The 22,776-nt window shown below is 41.9% G+C and overlaps 1 protein-coding gene across 2 annotated transcripts in view; it reads left to right on the top strand.

The window, feature by feature from the left end:
* The window catches only part of LOC125451670 (intermembrane lipid transfer protein VPS13B-like), a 907,633-nt gene extending 885,079 nt beyond the window's left edge, over positions 1-22,554 (top strand). For both annotated transcript variants that reach the window (XM_048529130.2, XM_048529131.1), the window contains exons 56-62: positions 1,348-2,177; positions 4,051-4,227; positions 6,999-7,169; positions 12,815-12,985; positions 14,669-14,771; positions 14,960-15,209; positions 21,912-22,554. In XM_048529130.2, coding sequence (XP_048385087.1) covers positions 1,348-2,177; positions 4,051-4,227; positions 6,999-7,169; positions 12,815-12,985; positions 14,669-14,771; positions 14,960-15,209; positions 21,912-22,160 — 1,951 coding nt within the window. In that variant the 3' untranslated portion in view covers positions 22,161-22,554. The remainder of the gene's footprint in view (positions 1-1,347; positions 2,178-4,050; positions 4,228-6,998; positions 7,170-12,814; positions 12,986-14,668; positions 14,772-14,959; positions 15,210-21,911) is intronic.
* Positions 22,555-22,776: the final 222 nt, after the last annotated feature.

Genomic DNA, 22,776 nt, shown 5'->3' with positions numbered 1-22,776 from the left:
TCCAGTTTGTCTTTGTAATTTAATCTTTTGTAATTTGGTGGAATTCTGCTCAGTCTGTGCTGTATCTCTTCCAAAGTCTGTACAAAACTAGTGCGGGGTTGTGCCGCCTAAATCTGAGCACAGTATTCCATATGGGTCTTGACCGTGGATAATGAAAGAAGGTTTCCTTTAGTGGGAACGACTAGAATTAAGAAGCGCAATTTAATAATAAGGGGTCAGACAGGGATGAGAAGAATCTTTTCTTGTGAAACTTTGGAGCTTCTTCCCCAGGTGGAGGCAGAGACATTGAATATTTTTAAGAAAGGTAGATAGACTCCCAATAAAAAAATGGAAGAATTGCAGATGCTGGAAATCAGAAACAAAACCAGAAAAAGCTGGAAAGTCTCAGCAGGTCTGGCAGCATCTGTGGAGAGAAACTGGAGGAAATGTTTTGCGTCCAGTGAGCCTTCCTCAGAAATCCATAGACAGAGTCTTGACTAACAAGGAAATCTAATGGGATCAGAGGAAGGTGGGAAATGATGTTGAAGCCACTGCCAGGTGAGCCATGATAAGAATGAAAGACAGAGCAGGTTCGATGGAGCCGACTCACCAACTCTTGCTCCTAATTCATGTATTTATATGACCAACAGAACCATAAATTGCCAGTCTTTGTGTTGAACATGATTGACATAAAGACCAACAATTCGCGAATCTTTCTGATTATAAATGATTTGCCTTTATGATGTCTGTATGTGGGATACCCGAGTCCCTTTCCTCCTCTGTTGTTCTCTCTCACTCACCATTACGGAAATATTTACTGAGAAGACAAAATGAGAGAATAATCAGTCTGGAGCTGACAGAGATACCAACACTGTCATTTCTTCTAACAGTACAGGGGTATTTCACCTTGTGGCTTCACCGGGAACAAATTAATGCAAGCTCAACTCAACTGCTGACCTGGAACATCTGAGCTAACTAGCCACCAATAGTCATCTGGTTTTGCTAGAAAGCTGCTTAGGGGCTTTTGGCATTCAAGATTAATAAAATAGTTTGTGGCTGCTAGGCTGAAAATGGTTAAAATCCAGAAAGATGACAATCTTTATGAATAAGCGGTCTGATCCTTATTAACAGGCTTGTGAGAAACAGTTCAAAGGGCTTTGTGCACAGTGTTTGAGAAAACTGCACTTAACATTTCCCATTCATTCTCAGGAGAATTCTCTTAAATGTTTTAAGGATCGCACAGTGACAGATGAATTGCATATCCTTAGTCTTTTGAGACCCTTAAAAATGCTCCTTGCTTGTTGCATTTGTGCAGCGCAGACAAATTTTAACCTTGAGTGGTTTTCTGTCTATTTTTCTCTTGCACAGGACACCGAAACAAGCCATTGCAATGAGAGTGCTGATTACTCAAGCGAGCCTGACGATAAATGACGATGTGACCAATCATCGAAAATCGTCGGAATTGCTGAGGCTAACGCTGGACGATGTTCTGTTGAATCTCTCACCAGTGGTGAACCATGCCAGGGCACCATCAGGGGAATTCCGACCTGAGCCCACTGTTGGAATTGCAGAACTTTATATGCTGGAGGTGTGCGTGGGGGACTTGCAGATCGACAATCAACTTTACCACCAGTCCAGCTTTCACTTCCCTGCTCTGCTTTGCCAGGAGCTGAAGCCAGAAAGGCCACATTGGAGAAATGGCTCCCATTCGACTCTCTCAGCCAGGGACCTTGATGAGTACAAACGCAATTGTTTCTTAACAGCCTGCATCCTTTTGAGAGAGCAGAATTTTGCCTTCACCATGAATGAACTGGATTTTGAATTGAAGCCTGCAAGACTCTATGTGGAAGACACGTTCGTATATTACATCAAGACTCTGTTTAGTACCTATATCCCAGACGGTGGTCTATATCAAAAACAAGTGAGAACGACTTCCTGCTCAGCAGCCGACCTGACTGTGCCAGAGCAAGTGGTTATTGCCACTCGAGCACTAGTGAACCCAATCAAATTGCGGCGGTTGACCATCCATCCCATCAGTTTGCTCGTCAGTGTTCACGCCTCAATAAAATTATACATTGCCTCGGACCATGCTCCTCTTTCATTCGCTCTCTTTGAGCGAGGGCCTATCTACACCACTCCCAGGCAGCTTATCCATGCACTTGCCATGCACTATGCTGCAGGAGCATTATTCCGAGCAGGTTGGTACAGCTATTATCAGGTTGACATTTCCATTCAGTGGCTCGCAGCGGCTACCTGGGTTAGGTCTGCGAAACAGTCGATAATGCTCATTGCGCACCTCATAAGAATAGGAGAAAACCCCTCAAACTTATTCCACCATTCAATGAGATCATCATTGATCTAGGACCTAACTGCAGATACTCATCTTTGCCCCTCATCCATTAATACCTTTGGTTACCAAAGATCTATTGAGGTCAGGTTTAAAGTTAACGATTGAGTATCACAAAAGAAGAGAGTTCTAAATTCATCTCAAGTTCAAAATGGCCTGCTCCATAGGCTGTGTCTATTCTGTTCTAGACTGCCCAGCCAAGGAAAACCAGGTTTTAGCTACATGTCAGCAGCCCCAGCTCAGAGTCAAAAGGTAGGAACAAATAACTGCAGTTGCTGAAATCTGCACTGAAAACAAAAAAGTGCTGGAAATCACATTAGGTCAGGCAGCATCCGTGGTGAGAGAGCAAGCTTGCAACTCCTTCCAGATTCTGTGGCTGTGCACCATTCTCGAATGGGGATCACCATAAAATACCAAAATCACCAACAGCTGTTTTAAAATATGTCTGAACAATCATAGCGTAGTGACCTCTGTCCTTTGAGTAAAAATATTGTGGGTTCAAAACTCGCCCTGGAGACTTAAGCACAAACATTTAATTGGCAACTCCAGTGCAGTACTATGGTCGTTTTGCTGCCAAAGCCAGGCATAAAAGATCCAATGACTAGGTTTTAAAGAGGACCAGGACAGTTCTGCTCAGTGTCCTGCCTTAAATCTGTTCCTTGATGAATGCCATTAAAGCAGATTGCCAGATCATTATCTGTTTGTTAATGTTTACGTGCAAATTGCCTGTCATCTTTTTATGACAGTGATCTTTGGTGGTGGGAGGATGCTGCCATGAATCCTCTGTCCTTGACTGTATCTCAATCCTTGTTTGGTTTACAGTCATAAAACATCAGCCACAACTGAATCTGAACAATAAGAGGCTCTTGTCTTTAAAAATGTATTTTATTGCATGATAACAACTAAGTACAAGCTACATCACAAACGTAGACATTGTCACAAAGGAACTAGTAAATGTAAGATCCTGCAGTCTTCAGGACATTAAGCCTGAGCACCCTCTCCCATGTCCTTACCCCACTGGGTGTTACCCTCACACAGGCTGCTACCACAAACAACCCAATGGTCCCCGTTAGCAGCTACTGATTCTGTCAGGCTGACTGTAACCCATTCCTCTTGTCTGCACAGTGGCTGTTCTCTCTCTCTCTCTCTCTCTATCTCTCTCTCTCTCTCTCTCTCTCTCTCGCCCCCTCCCTGTCTGGGCTGCATCTCCACCCTCCTCCTCCTAAGTTGCCACATCCCATCTTGCGTGTATATACCAAGCTTTTCTGAGCTGCAGTCAGTTCTGAAGAAGGCTCACTGGACCTGAAAAATGAATTTTAATTTGTCTTCCACAGATGCTGCCAAATTTTTCAAGCAATTTCTGTTTTTGTATCTGTTTTCCAGCACCCACAGCTCTTTGATTTTAATGTTTGTGCATATGAATCTTCATTGTGTGAGATTCTAATAATTTATCTTGTCCACCAACTGAGCTGGTATAACATACATCAGATCTTAATGGATATCTACCATTAACCCTTTCATAACCATTAGATAATATAACAAATACAACAGTAACTACACTTCAAAAGTATTTCATGGGGTTTGAAGGGCTTTGGGTCATCCCTTCATGAATGTTGATGTAGAAGCTCAAGCCTTTGTTCCTTATGAATTTGTATTCGATCTAAACAAGCATTCTCATAGGTGCAGCCATCTGTCATTGACATTTTTGGTTAATGCTCACACAGGTTGGGTTGTCGGTTCTCTGGAAATTCTTGGAAGTCCTGCTAACTTGGTGCGAAGTATTGGTAATGGGATAGCAGACTTCTTCAGACTCCCATATGAGGGACTGACCCGTGGTCCAGGAGCTTTTGTCAGTGGAGTCTCCAGGGGAACAACTTCATTTGTCAAACATATTTCAAAAGGTAAATGTTATTTTTCTTTCGTCAAAGGCCACATTCTAACTTGGGACGTGGGGCAGCCATGTTACTTTGATATGTTGCAATATTGCCTCAGAAGTGAGAAATTGGAAACTTCTGTTTGGCCCTTTAGGCAAATAAAGAATGCCAAACTGCATGGCTTCTGAAATGGATATTGTCTTGATTCAAGAAAAGTGAATCTTGTAAAATGAATCATCAATTCTTAACCTTCTGAAGAAGGGCCCAGACCCGAAACATCAGCTTTCCTGCTCCTCCGATGCTGCCTGGCCTGCTGTATTCCTCCAGCTCCACACCTTGTTATCTCAGACTCTGGCATCTGCAGTCCCTACTATCTCATCAATTCTTTATGTGGTTTAAAATGTTAGTATGTTTTCTGCCATGAAGGAAATGATGCTGGCTCACCCTCTGTGTTCAAGAGCCATGAAAAGATTGTCCTTGCACCAATAGTATACCTTTACATGAATGACAATGAGGCCTGTCACCTTGTTGCAAGAAGGATGGGATTAGAAGGAGAACATTCCGTACCTCAAGCTCAATCCACCATTCTATGAGATTGTGCTGATCCATATTCTAAACTCACCCACTCACCTTCACTACCTATCTCTTCATAAGTACCCTTTATCAGGCAGGCATTCCTCGATCTTAATTTTGGAGAGCTCCATCTTTCTGCTATCATCTACAGAGAGTTGTTTCTTGGCATCACCCTTAAATGGTTTAGCTCCAACTTTAAGGTTGTGCTCCCTTGTTTTAGGTGCTCTCACTGAGGAAATAATCTTGCTACATCTATTCCATCAACTCCTGCCCTGATTTTAAACACCTTAATGAGATTGTCCCTTAATCTGCAAATCGTGGAAACTAACCTGAGGAATAATGGGTGGATTTTGGAATAATTTTTGAAAGTAATGCGTTTTGGAAATTTGCACATTTGAAGAACAAAGGAATGGAAATTGTGGCCTGGCTTTATGCTCCTGAGTCGAGCCCACTGCCCTGAGACCATGAGGCAGCAGCAGAGTCTGCCAGTGTGGAGGATGGCTGTCTAAAAGACTGATTCCAGTGCCCCTGTGTTTGTTCGAGTAAAAAAAAACCAAAAAGAAAGCAGTTCTTTTGCCTTACATCTTATAATCTTCCTTTGACCCATCCACAACGACCCGCCACTTCATAACCCACTCCCACAGTTTCTCATTGCCCTCCATGTGTACCTTAACACATCTCTTGGCCTTTCATAGCTTATACCAGTCTAGTGTATCTATCCATTCCCAGTGGATGGTGCTTTATAGCAACTCAGTGCAAACTTCCTAAGATGTGGAAACAACAGTAGGCTATTTGACCGATTGAATCTCCCCTGCCATTTGGTGACATCACGGATGATCTAATAAACCTGAATCTCCTTTCCATGACAACCCTTGATTCCCGTAGCAATTAAAAATCTGTCGATTTCAGCCTTGAATATACTTAATGACCCAGCCTGAACAGTCCTCTGTGGTAATGAGTTCCACAGATTGACCAACCTTTGAGGGAAGAAATTCATCCTTATCTCTGTCTTAATGAATAATGCCTTTTACTGAAATTATGCTCACTGGTCTTAGACTCTCCAACAGGAGGAAACAACTTCTCAGCAGCTACCCTGTCAAGTCTCCTAAGAACCCCATAAAACTTTTTGAACTCCAATGAATACATGCCCAGTTTGCTGTTGTCATAAGTAAATCCCTCCATATCAGGGATCAACCTTCTGAACCTTCTCTGGAATGCTTCCAATACCAATATATCTTTCCTTTTAGCTTGGACAAGGGGATCAAAACTGTTCACAGTATTTCAGCTATGGTCTAACCAGTGCTTTTTATAACTTTAGCAAATCATCCCTACTTTTATATTCCATTCACTTTGAAATAAAGACCAACATTCCATTTAACTCCCCTATTCAAAGCTAACTTGGACGCTAACTTCTTGTGAGGCAAGCACAAGATCTCCCATATTCCTGTGTGATCTCCATTGAAATAATATTTAACTTGGGAATTCTTTCTGCTAAATCTAACATTTCCTAGTAGCCCATGCTCCATGTTCCCAAACTAAACTGATTCCACCTGCATGCGCTTGGCCCATACCTCGCCAAACCTTTCCTATTCATTAACTTAACCAAATATCTTTTAAATATTGTAACTGCACCTGCACCAACCATTTTCTCTGGCAGTTCATTCCACGCAGAAACCACTATCTGCACCCCCCATATCCTTTCTGAACCTTCCTCCCCTTACCTTAAAATATGACCCTCATGATTTTATAAACGTCAATAGCGTCACCCTTCAACGTCCTGCACTCGAGTGAAAAAAGCCTCAGTCTTTCCAGTCTATTTTTATTATCTCAAACACACCATTCCCGGTGACATCATAAATCTTTTCTAAACTCAGTCCAGTTTGATAATATCCTTTCTATAAGCAAGATTGTTTTTAAAAAAACATTATTTATGCAACTTTTTTTCTCAACTTCTGGATATTCCAAGATGTTTTAAAGCCAGTAATGTGCTGTTGAATTGGAGGCCCTGTTCTCATATAGAAAGTAAAGCAGCAATTTGCACACAGCAAACTATCACAATTATAATATTCAGGTCATTCATTTTTTTTATGATGTCGATTGGAGGAATGATAACACACCTGCTTTTCTTTGTAAATGTATGATGGCATTTCTTATATCCTAGTTACATACTTTGTTTTTAAATAAAACCTCCATGGTGAGTCACTTTTTACTGTATTTCTGTTCAGGTACCCTGACTTCGATCACTAATCTGGCTACAAGTTTAGCTCGGAACATGGATCGACTCTCTCTAGATGAAGAGCACTATAATCGACAGGAGGAATGGCGAAGGCAACTTCCCGACAGCCTGGGGGAAGGTCTGCGGCAGGGACTGTCCCGGCTCGGACTCAGTTTGCTTGGTATTACAATATTAACCAGTTTGATATTGAATCTTAAAATATAAACAGAAATCTCAAGAGCTCATCAGAGTAAATTCTGGAGATAGGGCTCTAAACTATGTGCATGCACCCTTTTTGAATCTGTACAGTATTAGAGGGCTAATAACCCCATCACTGAAGACCATGTGTTATAAAATAGACTGTGGTTCACTGATGGCTCTTTAATGTAAGTCCCATTATTGATGACTGTAAATGTGTGTACGATGTGTCGACCATTTATGTTGAAGCACTTCAGCTATGTTTACACAGTTTTAAGTTCAGTATAAACCTTGAAGAAAATCAGTTAATAATGAAGGATACCAGATCCCAGCCTACCCTGAAATGATTCTGCTTTCTTCAGGGAAATGAATCTATTAATCTCAATAAGATATTACAGTTCTGTTCCCTTGATTTAGCTGCAGAACAGATTTAGATGATTGTAGCATGCTACAAGGTGCGGAATGTTTGGTGCACCCGGAGGAGAATTTATCTGGGAAAAGTACCTACGTTTCCCATTTTTATTAGAAAGGTTTTCTGCATCAAAATCTATCTTGCAAAAACCCTTCTTCAATCATGTTTGACAATTGATTTTTGTTTTGTTTCACTCGAGAGGGTGGTGATCAGCAAGGGGGAGACAACATTTAATGAAGCTTTCTCAATCCTTTGCCATTGTTCATTTGAAATTTTCTTCAAGATGGATCGCTAATGTGCTATGATTTTCCCATCCTCGTTAGTTTGGTAAAATGTAAAGCTGATTTCCTCTGTGTTCTTGAGACACCATCATTACATAGAGAGAATGGTATTGTACTCATTTACTTTGATAATGGGCAGTTCAGGCAGTCAAAGAAAATCACTATGATATTTAGGCTGTCTAGACTAAGAAGTATTAAAAAATGAGACGTTAAAGTATCCTGAATTCTTGAACGGACTGGTATGTACTTGGATGCAAATGAGAATGTGGACTGCAAAGTTATGCATCTGAACAGTACGTACATCAAATAAGATTTTATGGAAATGAGAAATCTGACCTTCAATAAAAATGTGCTGTGTGAATGAATAGGATAGGATTGATTAATAAATTATAATAAGAAGAACCATAGTTTGTTAGCATTGATTTCCTAATAACAGAGTGTGAGGGTGGAATAAATTTGTATTTCCTTCTTGAAACACAGAAAGCATCAGAAATGTATGGCACAGGATCTTTCAGTCCCTCATGTTTGTGCCAGCTGGGAAAGTGCTAACCGGCCTAAGCTCACTGTTCAGTTCTTGGTTGGTAACCCTATAAGTCACAGCACTTCAAGAGAATGTTCCAAGCTTTTATTTATAAGTTGCCTTGAAGTTAGAAGCTTCTGCTGCCGTTTTAGGCGATGTATTGTCGATATATGTCTATGCTTTGAGTGGAGAAAAAAACATCTCCTCAACTCACCTCTAACTCTTTTGCCAATTTGTGTACTGCCCCTGCTGGTCCCTCTACAGTTGGAAGTGTGTTTCCGATTGACTTCATCTCGTCCTCCCACATTTTTATACACCTTTGCTAAACCTCCCCTCAACTTCTTCTCTTAGATGGAAACAACTCCAGCCTATTTAGTCCTTAAGCACAGCTAAAATTCTTCTGTCCTGAAAATGCCCTAGCAAATCTCTGGACCATCTGTAGTGCAATTGCATCTTTCCTGTAAAAGGATCATGGAGCTAGCTCAAGCTATAATGTAACCAGTGTCTTATATAGCTTTAACATAGCATCCCTGTTTTCTTATTCTATGCCTTGACTAAGAAAGGAAAGTATGTAAATGCTTTGTAACCACATTATCTACATGTCCTGCTGCGTTAAAGGATCTGTGGACATTCACTCCTTTGTTCTTGTACACTTTTCAGTATTCTTTCTCACCACACCCACCCCCCGCCGCAAATGCGTCACCTCACATTTCTCCACTTTGTTCTTTTCTACCCACCTGATCATCCAGTGATTGCTTCCTACAGTGAACAGCTATCCCCCTCACTGTCAAGCACGCAACTGACCTTCGTAGTGTTAGCAATCAAGTATTCAAACGTTTGAGTCTAAATCAACATACACAGCATGAGACATTGTTAAACCCTTTAGAACCTCATTGTTAAAGAGGCAAGGAATAGGGGGAAATGTCGCAGATTGGATTCAGAATTGGCTGATCCTTCAAACTCAAAGGGTGGTAGTGGACGGAAAATATTCAACATGGTGCTCAATTGGATCTGATCTGGGTCCTCTGCTATTTATGATTTTTGTAAATGATTTGGATGAAGGAGTGGAAGGGTGGATTTGCACGTTTGCAGACGATTTGAAAGTGGGTCATGTTGTGGACAGTGTGGAGGGCTTTTCTAGGTTACAAAGGGACATTGATAAGATGCAGAGCTGGGCTGAGGAGTGGCAGATGGAGTTTGATCCTGAAAAGTGTGAGGTGATTCATTTTGGAAGGACTAACTTGAAAGCAGAAGACAGGGTTAATGGAAAGATTCTTGGCAGTGTGGAGGAGCAGAAGGATCTTGGGGTTCATATTCACAGTTCCCTGAAAGCTGTCACCCAGGTGGATAGAGTTGTTAAGAAGGCTTAGGGTGTGTTGCTTTCAATAACAGAGGGATTGTGTTCAAGAGCCGTGACGTTATGCTGCAGCTGTACAAAAGCCTGTTTCGGTCACATCTGGAGTATTGTGTCCAGTTCTGGTTGCCTCACCACAGGAAAGGTGTAGAAGTGTTGGAAAAGATGCGGAGCAGATTTACCAGGATGTTGCCTGGAACGGAGGGAAGGTCTTACGAGGAAAGGTTGAGAGACCTAGGGCTTTTCTCTCTAAAATGACGAAGGATGAGAGGTGACGTGATAGAGGTATACAAAATGATCAGAGGTATAGATAGAGAGTCAGAGACTTTTTCCTACGGTGGAGGTAGCGTTTACAAGGGGACATAGTTTTAAAGTGAAAGGAGTTAGATATCGGGGAGACGTCAGAGGTAGGTTCTTTACTTGGAGAGTGGTCGGGGCATAGAATGCGTTGTCGGAGAGGGTAGTGGAGTCGGCTTCATTAGAGGCATTTAAGCGGCTATTAGATAGGCATATGGATGATAGTACAAGGTTGTGGTGGAAGTTAGATAGACCTTAAGTTTCGGGTAAAAGTTGGGCACAACATCATGGGCCGAAGGGCCTGTACTGTTCTGTGTTTTATGTTTATGTTCTTAAACACTCAGTGACCATTACCATTGGTTTCCTGCTACTGTGCTAATTTTGAATCCAGTTTGTCCTGTTGACATGGGATTAAATTACGAACCCTATTAGTGTTTGTTGCTCTGGATATGTCTTTGTAATTATTGCAGATTTTTCTACATACCAGTCAATTTCCAGTGACGATACTTATGTGGAGCCAAAACCAATAGCCACCTTTCGATGCAGTAGAATTGGAATGCCAGAGAGGGGCAGTAATTAGACCAGAGTGTGTTGATGTAATCTTGTTGGCATTTTATGGGAGTAATTTTAGCAACCTGCCCAATGGGACACTCATAACATTGGAACAGCTACTTGATTTATCTCCTCCTGACTGATTCACGACCCGATTTGCACAGTGAAACAGTGAGAAGTAAAATGCCAATGCAGTGTAGCAAGGTTAGATTAAAATTACTGCCGTCCAGCCACTCTGCCCTCGGTGTTGATTCTATACTTGTGTAGATTATTGTTATGTAACAAGTATGTAGCATTGCAATTTGGGAAGCAGAGAGCTGGAATTATATGATGAAGTGGACACTTCACCGTCGCACAGGCTAAAGAACTGCAAAGCTGAGGTAGTGCAATGTTGCTCCATAACTAGCGAATAAATCTGCATGTTTCCATTGTAAATGTGGATATAAGAATTTGTAGTGATGGAGAAAAGTGAACACATCAACAATTTTTAATATAAAATATCTAATAAAGGTAATTATTTTTAAAGTGACCAAAGTTATGGAGAAATGTAATAAAAGTGTGCAGAATCTTGTGAATGAAGTGACAATGGAGACGCTATATATATGGAGAATGTCAGTAACCAGAGAACACAGTTAAGAGCCTGAGGGGCAGTCAGAATTTTATTTTTGAAGCAGTGAAACTGTTGTGATGTGGAATGCACTGCCTGAAAAGGTGGTGGAAGTGGTTCCTATGTTAATTTTTCAAAGGGCATAGGTTAAATACTTTTAAAGGAGGAAACTATGTAGCACTTTAGGGAAGGAGTGAGGCTAGAGGTACGAATGGAATAGCACAGCTACAATGAGCTACCTGGGGCTTCTATTGTACTGTATGAATGTACAATTCTGTATGAATTTCCTAGGTTTCTGCAAAGCCATTGCATGTCGTCTGTGTGAGGAAGAAGGAAAGTAGCTCAGTAGGGACCTGTATTGTAAACTGATCAGAGATAATGCGAACTGCAGATGCTGGAGAATCCAAAATAACAAAAGTGTGGAGCTGGATGAACACAACAGGCCAAGCAGCATCTTAGGAGCACAAAAGCTGACGTTTTGGGCCTAGACCCTTCATCAGAAAAGGGGGTTGGGGAGAGGGTTCTGAAATAAATAGGGAGAGAGGGGGAGGCGGACTGAAGATGGATAGAGGAGAAGATAGGTGGAGAGTAGAGTATAGGTGGGGAGGTAGGGAGGGGATAGGTCAGTCTGGGAAGGACGGACATGTCAAGGGGGCAGGATGAGGTCAGTAGGTAGAAAATGGAGGTGCGACTTGAGGTGGGAGGAGGGGATAGGTGAGAGGAAGAACAGGTTAGGGAGGCGGGGACGAGCTGGGCTGGTTTTGGGATGTGGTGGGGGGAGGGGAGATGTTGAAGCTTGTGAAATCCACATTGATACCATTGGGCTGCAGGGTACCCAAGCGGAATATGAGCTGCTGTTCCTGCAACCTTTGGGTGGCATCATTGTGGCACTGCAGAAGGCCCATGATGGACATGTCGTCTGAGGAATGGGAGGGGGAGTTAAAATGGTTTGCAACTGGGATGTGCAGGTGTTTATTGCGAACCGAGTGTAGGTGTTCTGCAAAGCGGTCCCCGAGCCTCCACTTGGTTTCCCCGATGTAGAGAAAGCCACAATGGATACAGCGGATGCAGTATACCACATTGGCAGATGTGCAGGTGAACATCTGCTTGATGTGCAAAGTCATCTTGGGGCCTGCGATGGGGGTGAGGGAGGAGGTGTTGGGGCAAATGTAGCACTTCCTGTGGTTGCAGGGGAAGGTGCCGGGTGTGGTGGGCTTAGAGGGGAGTGTAAACTTATGCCTGTTACCATTGATTCAAGGGTAACTTCCAAAATGCAAGCGTTTATGCAGTTAAAAAGAAAGTTTAGCAGGAACATGGTGCAAGTCTAAGGAATTAGGATTGATTGCCCTTTCAAAGTGACAACATTGACACAGCAGGCCCAATGGCCTCGTTCTCTGCTGTATAATTCCATGAAACTATTGTCTTCTGTGTAATGATAAAATGTGAAATTGTTATTGGAGAATCAGTATTTCTGGCTCAAAGAATCTACCATTCACAACAAAAGGAATAATATGAAAAATAGTGGCAGACAGGGTTTTCCAAAATATTTTGCTTTGAACAGAATAAAGATTTGGATCCTGTATCAATTCTGTCTGATATTCCCAGGTGCCATTGCTGGTATTGTGGATCAGCCGATGCAGAATTTCCAGAAGACGGTAGAGGTTTCAGCTGGACGCAAAGCCAAAGATGTCATCTCTGGTGTGGGTAAAGGCATCGTGGGAGTTTTCACCAAGCCAATTGGAGGGGCAGCTGAGTTGGTCTCACAAACTGGTTATGGCAAGTACAACATCTTTGAACAGAACTATGCTTTCTTTATCTTTTGCATGAGTATGCCCCTCTGTTAGTGACAGCAAAGTCTGAAAACCAAAAGAATAAGAGCAGGATCAAGCCATTTGGCCCTTCCAGCCTCTTCAGCATTCAACAAGATCATGGCTGATCTTCTACTGAGCTCCACTTTGCAGCATTCTCCCACATGCCTTATTTTTTTTTCTCTCTATTCATTTGTGGGATGTGGGTCTCACTGGCCAGGTCAACATTTATTGCCCATCCCTATATGCCCTCGAGAAGGTGGTGGTGAGCTGCTGAATTGAATTCTGCAGTTGGTAACCCGCCTTCAATATAATCGGCAGATGCTTCTCAGGAGGAGAAGTCCATAGATTCATACCACTTTTGAGTGCAGAAATTTCTCAATCTTGAGTCTTAAGTGGCCGGCCACTTAGTCTGAGATGGTGGCCCCCTTTTGTAGATTGACAGCTAGAGGACCATTTCCTCAGCATCTACCCTGCAAAATATCTTTAGAATTTTACATGTTTTCTCCACTGATTCTTCTGAAGTCCAGGGAATTAAGGCATTCTCAGTCTCTCCTCATTAAAACAGTCCCCTATTGGAACCAGACCAGTAGAATATTGTTGGTGTCCCTTTAGGGCAACTCATGGTGTTCCTCAGGTAAAGTAACAAAAGTACTCGTACTACTCCAGGTGTGACCTCACCAGTGCACTTTATAATTGCAGAGAGACTGCTTTACTGTTGTTCTCTAATCCCTTTATAACAAGTCCCCCCCTAAACTCAGCACCTTTCCAGATTTTCAAATGTGAGCTTGTGGTATCTTCATATTATTGCCTTGATAGGGCCCACTAAGTACTGGCTAAGTCCAAATATCACTGACACAGAAAGTGCAATAACTAAAGGCCGACAGGACGACAAAAATATTGCCGTGGCCCTCTTTAAACATCAACAAGTGAAAAGGTGTTCAATCAATCACTCTCTTCCTCTCCTGGGATGTGGTCCCTAAATATAGCACTGGAGTGGCAGTCCTGATATTTTGGCTCAAACTCTGGGGTGGAGCTCAAACCTTCAAACTTCTAGCGCCAAAGGTGAGCATTGTGAACATTCTGACATATCCACTCACAGATTGACATAACCTGGGTGCTGAGCCTGCCTGTTGATGGGGAAAAAACACTCTCTCTCTACACAAAACTCAGCCTCCACATGTGTTTTGAATACTAAACTTATGTTTTTTATTTATTTTAATGGTACAACTCTGTTGATTTAGCTTAAAGATTAGCTTGCAACTATAATAAGTAATGGATATATTTTATTTCGGAAGAGAGATTGTTACTTGTAACGATGTTGCTCCGAAACACTATCCAATGGAAATTATCATACTTGAATGTTGAGCTAATATAGTTATCGTATATAGGAATTGCCCATTGTTTCTGCATTAGTTTCAAACGGGATACTGGTTCTATTATTTTAGACCAAACCAGAGCTTTCCCTTCGTGTTTATGAGACTAACTTAAAATATTTCAATTTTTGTCGCTGTTATATAGCTCTGCCTTTTACGTAATTGCGGTTAAAAAGATGAATATCCCTATCAATCTGTTTCAAACACATTACATCATTTCAGCACCATGAGCTGCTGGTTTAGTCAAAGTAAGAATCTTGTCTTTATTGCTGTAGGCATTTTACACGGGGCTGGACTTTCTCAACTTCCCAAGCAGAGGTTTCACCCCACTGAGCAACAGACTGACCAGGCCCCAAACAGCCACATCAAATATGTCTGGTAAGAGTATTCTGGCAGTCAGTCACTTTTATGATGGCATTATTCATTACATTGCTCTGGCTTTGTATCAAACTAACAGGTCATTTATCTTGAGAAGGTTTGTTTCTAACACGAAATGTTTCAGTTCTGGAATTTTAAATAAAAAAAAGAAATTAATGGTATCTGTTCAACATTTTGCCTCCTGACAGGAAAATGCTTCAGTCTTTGGGTAGGCCTGAAGTCTTTATGGCCTTGGATGTGGTTATTGTGAGCAACTCTGGCCAGGAGTATGATGGTTGCTTGCTGCTCACCTCCGAGGTATTGTTTGTGGTCAGTATCAGTGAAGACACACAGCAGCAGGCTTTCCCAGTCACTGAGATTGAGTGCAGCCTGGATCCAAAGAAAGAGAACATGCTGCAGGTTGTGCTCAAGCAACAGAGGGTATCATATGACGCAGAGGTAAGGCACAAGCCTTTCTACAACTGAACTGGAACTAGTTATAGGAAATGGATGCTTTTGAACCCTGTTAAACACAGTCTATTTATCCTTCGAGAAACATTTCCCAACAGCCACAATTTTTAAATCGTAAATCTCTTATTTTTCTACAGTTGGACATTCAGACAAGTCTTTCATTCACATTAACACAAGATATCCTGTTTGCTAAGAGCCATATCCCTGGTGTCAGCCAACACAAATTTTGAATAATGACCTTGTCTGTTCCACAAATTGAAGACAGTTCTCTACATTAGCATTTTGTAAAATATAGAGTTTTGCGCAAACTTGCTCATATGACAATCCTTTCTCCACTGCTTGATCAGCTTAAAATAAAATTACAAACAGAAGAATACCACATGAGCCATTAAGTGTAGTTTTTAGGTGTTTCTTTCCTACTTTATCTCTCTTGCTATTGGCTAACAAATTACTATCATTGAATTACAGGGGAAATTTTTGTAGCAGTAAATTTAATCTCAAAGCAAACTAATGTGCTTTCAAAATTTTAACAATCCAGCCTCTTGTTAAACTTTAACAATCAAAGATTGACACCTGAATTTTATCTTAGAGTCAGTCTTCAAAGCAGTTGACTAACAATTTCAAGTTCTTTATTTATTGTCTCCCATATTAAAAGAAATGAAACTTATTTTTATTGACATATCTTGCCCATTACGGCACCTTTCCCACTGTTTTTAAATGCAAAAACCAGTATCTAACACAACCTTTAATCTCGTCAAATGTCCCAGTGTGGTTAAAGGAGCATCATAAAACAATGCATTACACCAAGCTATATCAGGAAATACTAGGAGAGATGACAAACAGGCTCTAAGGAATCTTTTAAAAGAGCAAAGTAAGGTGGAGAGCTTGGGGTCTAGGCAACTATGGCTTTAATGAGGAGGCAAATGGCTTTGTGGTATTATCGCTAGACTACAGTCCGGAAACTCAGCTAGTGTTCTGGGGACCCATGTTCGAGTCCCACAGATGGTGGAATTTGAATTTAATAAAAAAAGCCTGGGATCAAGAATTTACTGATGACCATGAAACCATTGCTGATCATTGGAAAAACCCATCTGGTTCACTATTGTCTTCAGGGAAAGAACACTGCCATCCTCACTTGGCCCAGCCCACATGTCACTCTGGACACGCAGAAATGTGCTTGACTCTCACCCGCCCTCTGAAATGGCCTAGCAAGTTCCTCAGTTTTATCAATCGCTAGAAAATCTCAACAAAGAAAAGAAACCGGAAAGACCACCACGCTTTGACCTAGACAGTGGGACATACAGCAGCAGAAACAGCCCTGTCGACCCTGCAGAGTCCTCCTGACTAACACCTCAGGGCAAGTGCCAAAATTGGGAGAGCTGTCTCGCAGATTTGTCAAGCCTCATGTAGTTTTGCTCACGGAATCATACTTTACAGACAATGTTTCAAATGCCATCATCATTATCCCTGGATATATCCTGAGATGGTTGAGTGGTATACATTCAAGGGGAAGTTCTCAACATTGACTCCAGATCCCATGAAGGCTTAAGGTTAAAGGTAGGCAAGGAAACCTCCTTAGGGCTACCATGTATCAGCTTCCTTTGGCTGATGAATCAGTATTCCTTCATGTTGAACAAAACCCTGAGGAAACCCTGAGGGTAGCAAGGGTGAAAAATGCACTTTGGATGAAGGACCTCAGTGTCCACTACCAAGAGTGGCTTGGCAACAGTACTACTGGTTGAGCTGGTCAGGTCCTCAAGGACATAGCTGCTAGACTGGGTCTGCGGCACTCTGTGATGGAACCAACGAGAGGGATGAAAACATACTTAACCTCATCCTTACCAATCTGGCAACTGCAGATGCATCTGTTTATGACAGTATCAATAAAAATGACCATTTCACAGTCCTCGTGGAAATGAAGTTCCACCTTCACATTAAGAATACCTTCCATTGTGTTGTATGGCACTGTTGCTATGCTAAACAGGATGGACTTCAAACAGATTCAGAATTGAAGACCGGGCAGATATGAAACGCTATGTGCCATCAACTGTAGCAGAATTGTACTTCAAGATAATCTGGAACCTCATGGTCTAGCATATCCCCCACTCATCAATTAGCATCAAACCAGGGGATCCAACCCCTGGTTCAGTGGACAGTGTAAGAGGGCATGCTACAGCAGCACCAGGCATACCCGAAAATGACGTGTCAACCTGGTGAAGTTATCAAACAGGACTACTTATATGCCAAATGGCATAAGCAGTAAGTGATAGATAAAACTAAGCAATCCCACAACAAAAAGATCAGATCAAAGCTCTGCAGCCCTGCTACATACCGTCATGAGTGGTGGTGGTCGATTAACCAACTCGCTGAAGGAGGAGGCACCACAAATATCCCCATTCTGATGGAAGATCCCAGCGCATCAGTGCAAAACATAAGATTGAAGCATTCGCAGCAATCTTCAGCCGGAAGTGTGAATGAATCCATCTTGGCCTCCAGATCCCAGTCTTTAGCAAATTCAACTCACTCCACATGATATCAAGAAACACTTAGAGGTACTGGATACTGCACAGGCTCTGGTAATAGTCCTGAAGACTTGTGCTCCAGAACTTGCTGCTCCCCTAGCCAGACTCTTCCAGTACAATTACAATGCTGGCATCTACCCAACAATTGCACAGTTAGAAAGTTGCCCGAAATTGTCACGTACACAAAAAGCAGGATAAATCCATCTTGTCCGATTACTGCCCCATCAGTCAGTGATCAACCATCAGTAAAGTGATGGAAGGTGTCATCAGCAGTGCTATCAAACAGCACCTGCTCAGGGATGCCCAGTTTGTGTTTCGCTAGGGTCATTCAGCTCCTTAGCTCATTACCTTTGGTTCGAACATGGACAAAAGAGCTCAATTCCAAAGGTGTGGTGAGAATGACAGCCCTTGACATCAAGGCTGCATTCAACACAGTGTGGCGTCAAGGAGCCCTGGCAAAGGGAGGGACAAATTATTCATTTGTTGGAGTCTTGCCAGACACACAGAAAGATGGTTGCGATTGTTAGAGGTCAGTCATCTCAACTCCAGGACATCTCTGCTGGAGTTTATCAGGGTAGAGTCCAACCATGTTCAGCTGCTCCATCAATGCCCTTCCCTCCATCATAAGGTCAGAACTTGGGGTGCTCTCTAATGATTGCACAGTCTGCAACACCCGTTGCGACTTCTCAGATACTGAAACGGTCCATGTTCAAATGCAACAAGATCTGGACGATATCCAAGCTAGGGCTGACAAATGGCAAGTAACATTTGCATCACGCAAATGCCAGGCAATGACCATTTCTATTAAGATGGAATATAACCACTGCCCCTTGACATTTGATGGTGTTACCATCACTGAATCTCCACTATTAACATCCTGGAAGTTGTCATTGACCAGAAACTCAACTGGACTCATCTCTTAAACACCAGTGGCGACAAGAGTAGGTTAGAGGCAAGGGAATACTGTGGCAAGTAACTCACCTCCTAACTTTCCTCCAGTCTATCATCTGCAAAGCACAAGTTTCCCCACTTGCCTGGATAGGTGCAGCTCCAACAATATTCAAGAAACTCATGACTACCAAAAGCTGTTGTTTCTTGTTTACTTTACTATGGTGGGAAAATCAGACAAATGGGCGGAGTAGTTTCCATTTGTTAATTTCGATTTCTGAAACCCTCAATTTTATTTCAGTTCAGTTAGGGACCAGGAACTTTTGTTAAAGCAGATGAAATTTGAAATCCCCAGTAATTATTAAGAGAGTAAAGCCACAAGATTCCATGGGTTTAAATGAAGAAAAGAAATTTTACTGGAATAATCTAATATCCAGAATGAACATGAGGTTGACATAAATTAACAGGAAAAATGTGGTTGAACACACCACAAATGCTACATTAAATGACAGACGTAACCAAGACAGATTTTATGAATTTGTTAGCTGCCCATCGGTATTCACTATAAACTTAAGAGCTCCTCAAGAAGAACTTCAGTTTCTTTCCTTCAAGGATAGAAGTAGCAATTGCAACAATCTTAACCACTGTCTGGGTCAAGAGGTTTCATTGAACTTCTCATTGGATTTAAATTGATACTTTATCCTTTATAAATCACCCCATTTTTTAAAATAAACTGGAGGTAATCCTGGCTTTAATTGACAGAGTAAAACAGATTCAGTTCTTTGTTACAAACTAGTCAAGAGAAATGTAAACTGGGAGATGTGTTGCTGTGGTAGAACTTATATCAGCTAAAGTCAAGTACAGTTCCATAAGTTTGCATCGTATACAACGGAAAATCATTAAAATGGAAATCAGAGTATTTTTTACAGGAAAGTGTTTTGGGGAAGGGAAAGTTAGTGAGGCAGGATATCTCATTTCCTTTTTTCTCAGCAACTCCACCTATCCACTTGTTCATAGGACATAGAACAGTACAGCACAGTACAGGCCCTTTGACCCACAATGTTGAGCCAAACTTTTCCCCTAATCCTAAAGTCTATCTAATCTCAAGCCCGACCTTGTACTGTGATCCTTATGCCTGTCTATTAACCGCTTAAATGCCCCTAATGTTGCTAAGTCCACTACCTTCTCCGGCAATGCATTCCACGCCCCTACCACTCTCTGAGTAAAGAACCTACCTCTGACGTCTCCCCTATATCTACCTCCTTTCTCTTTAAAGCTATGTCCCCTCGTAAAAGCTACTTCCACCTTCGGAAAAAGTCTCTGGATGTCTACTCTATCTGTACCTCTGATCATTTTGTACACGTCTATCAAGTCACCTCTCATCCTTCGTCGTTCTAAAGAGAAAAACCCTGGCTCTCAACTTTTCCTCGTAAGACCATCCCTCCATTCCAATCAACATCCAGGTAAATCTCCTCTGCATCTTTTCCAATGCTTCTGCTTCTTCCCTGTAATGAGGTGACCAGAACTGGACACAATATTCCAAAAGTGGCCGAACCAGGCTTTTGTATAGCTGGAGCATAACTTCACGACAAACCATACGCCTTCTTAACAACTCTGTCCACCTAGCATTCAGGGAACTGTGAATATGAACCCCAAGATCCTTCTGCTCCTCCACACTGCCAAGAATCTTTCCATTAACCCTGTATTTTGCTTTCAAGTTTGTCCTTCCAAAATGAAACACCTCACATTTTTCAGGGTCAAACTCCATCTTCCACTCCTCAGCCCAGCTCTGCATCCTATCAATGTCCCTTTGTAACCTGGAACAGACCTCCGCACTATCCACAACTCAACCCACCTTCATATCGCCCATGAACTTACTGATCCACCCTTCCACTCCTTCATCCAAATCATTTACAAAAATCACAAATAGAAGAGGACCCAGAACAGATCTTTGTGGTACACCACGCATAACTGAGCACCACATTTAATATTTTCCATCGACTACCACCCTTTGTCTTCTAAGGGTCAGCCAATTCTGAATCCAATCTGCCACCATTTCTCCCTGTCCCATGCCTCCTTACTTTCTGCATGAGCCTACCATGGGGAACCTTATCAAATGCCTTACTTAAATCCATGTATGCCACATACACTGTTCTACCTTCATCCATGTGTTTGGTGACCTCTTCAACGAATTGAATAAGGTTTGTGAGGCATGATCTACCCCCCACAAATCCATGCTGGCTATCACGAATCAAATTGTGCCTTTCCAAGTGATCATAAATCTTATCTCTCAGAGCCCTTTCCAATAATTTGCCCACCACTGAAGTAAGACTAACTGGCCTGTAATTTCCGGGGTTATCCCTATTCCCTTTTTTGAACAAGGGAATGACGTTTGCCTCTCTCCAATCTTCCAGCGCTATATTCTTGGTCAGTGAGGACGAAAAAATCGTCGCCAAAGGCCCTGTGACCTTTTCCCTTGCTTCCCATAGAATCCTTGGATAAATCCCATCAGGCCTGTGGGACTTATCTGTCTTCAAGTTCCTCAAAATTCCTCATCCACCTTCCTTACTAACATCGACCTCCTCTCACCTACAGCCTGTTCATTAGGTTAGCTCTGTTGGGGCACTGATCCAGGTATATCTGAATCAGCCTGATCACTTTCCTCAATTTATAGATTTCTCCAGGCCTACAAGCAATGTTCCCTATCATCTTCCTTCTTGACCCTTTCATCCAAATTTTAACTTGTGAGTGAACCTTTCATTGGAGGGTTTTCTTGACATGGCTTGTGATTAATCCCCATTCATATTGATGAGATCTTCTTGACAACGTGACCCTGGAACATGGGAGAGACTTGAAAGTCAGCCCATCTATTGAGGCTAGTCTGCAGCTGAAGAGGCACCAGGTGAGCATATTAGCTCACTGTAGATTAAATTGAGTCATGAGTTCTGTGAAACTAGGGCTCAGAGAAGTCCATAGGGAGTTAGACATGAAGCTGTTGAGCTGAATAGCATTGATGGGAAACTATGAATGAGGGAGAGATTAATAGAAGAAAATGCCAGTAAAAGCAGAATCATGTGGGAGGATGCCTGCGTGATGCATAAGCACAAGTAGACGATATCCTTCACACTGTACATCTGTGTGGCCTACTCCTGTATGTATAATCACACAGCACTTCCAGTAAATCCAAGGGGTAAGTCTGAGAGTTGGCATAGAAGTGATTCTGGCTTACCCGTTGAATTGACTGCTCAATTTTGACACGGTTTTTTTCTGTCTTGCCTAGGGAGATGGCATTCGAGAGAGACTTTCTGAACAACAGTACGATCGACTGGTGGATTATGTTACAAAAACATCACACTACATTATTCCCAGCAGTGCAGCAATGCAGCTGGCTTCTCAGGTAGTTGTTGCAGATCCTCCTGCCTCGAGAAGCAAGACTTACCAGTACTTGGTTGATAGCCACTACGGACTTGTGTTTGTCAGCAAGTTTTCTATGGTGAAAAACAAGGCACTACGAAAGGGATTTCATTAGTCAGAAATGTGCAACTATGACAAAGTTTTTTTTTAAAGAGACAAAAGTGCCGGCATTTTTTTTGACTAAACAGCTTGACAGTCAGCTCTTGAAGTGTAGCACAATTTTATCATAAGAAACTTCAATGAAAACAAGTGTAATCTGGGTCAGCTTGTTTATGTAATTTAATTAATTTGCCTTTCTCTGACTGACTGTATCAACTGTGTAAATACTATGTTGACTGAAAGGGATGTGGCCACTCATGCTTCGAGGCAACTTCGTTAAGTGCTGTCAATAATGAGATTTTGCTATTTGTTAATCTTTACTTCAACAAAAGATTTGTTAATATAACTGAAAATATCAAAAGCAAATAAATTTTCAAGGAGACAATTACAAGGAGCCATTTTCTTTTGCAAAATAGTTTGTCAGGTGAGCAGCTATCAGAGGGGAATCATCCTGGTTATTATGTTGGACAAGCAGCCAGAATTCTTGCTTGTTATAAGTCAAACGAAGTGGAGAAAGTGAGAATCTGTTGTGCCTGATGGGTAAATCTTATACCAGACAAGTTTCAAAATCTTGACAAAATGTTCAGGAATATTGTTACATGCTGCCAAGCCCTCCCCTGCTGAGCTCCCTT

The sequence above is a fragment of the Stegostoma tigrinum genome, chromosome 5, assembly GCF_030684315.1.
Source record: "Stegostoma tigrinum isolate sSteTig4 chromosome 5, sSteTig4.hap1, whole genome shotgun sequence".
NCBI lineage: Eukaryota > Metazoa > Chordata > Chondrichthyes > Orectolobiformes > Stegostomatidae > Stegostoma > Stegostoma tigrinum.
Note: the sequence above shows the minus strand (reverse complement) of the source record. Positions and strands in the feature narration are given on the sequence as shown.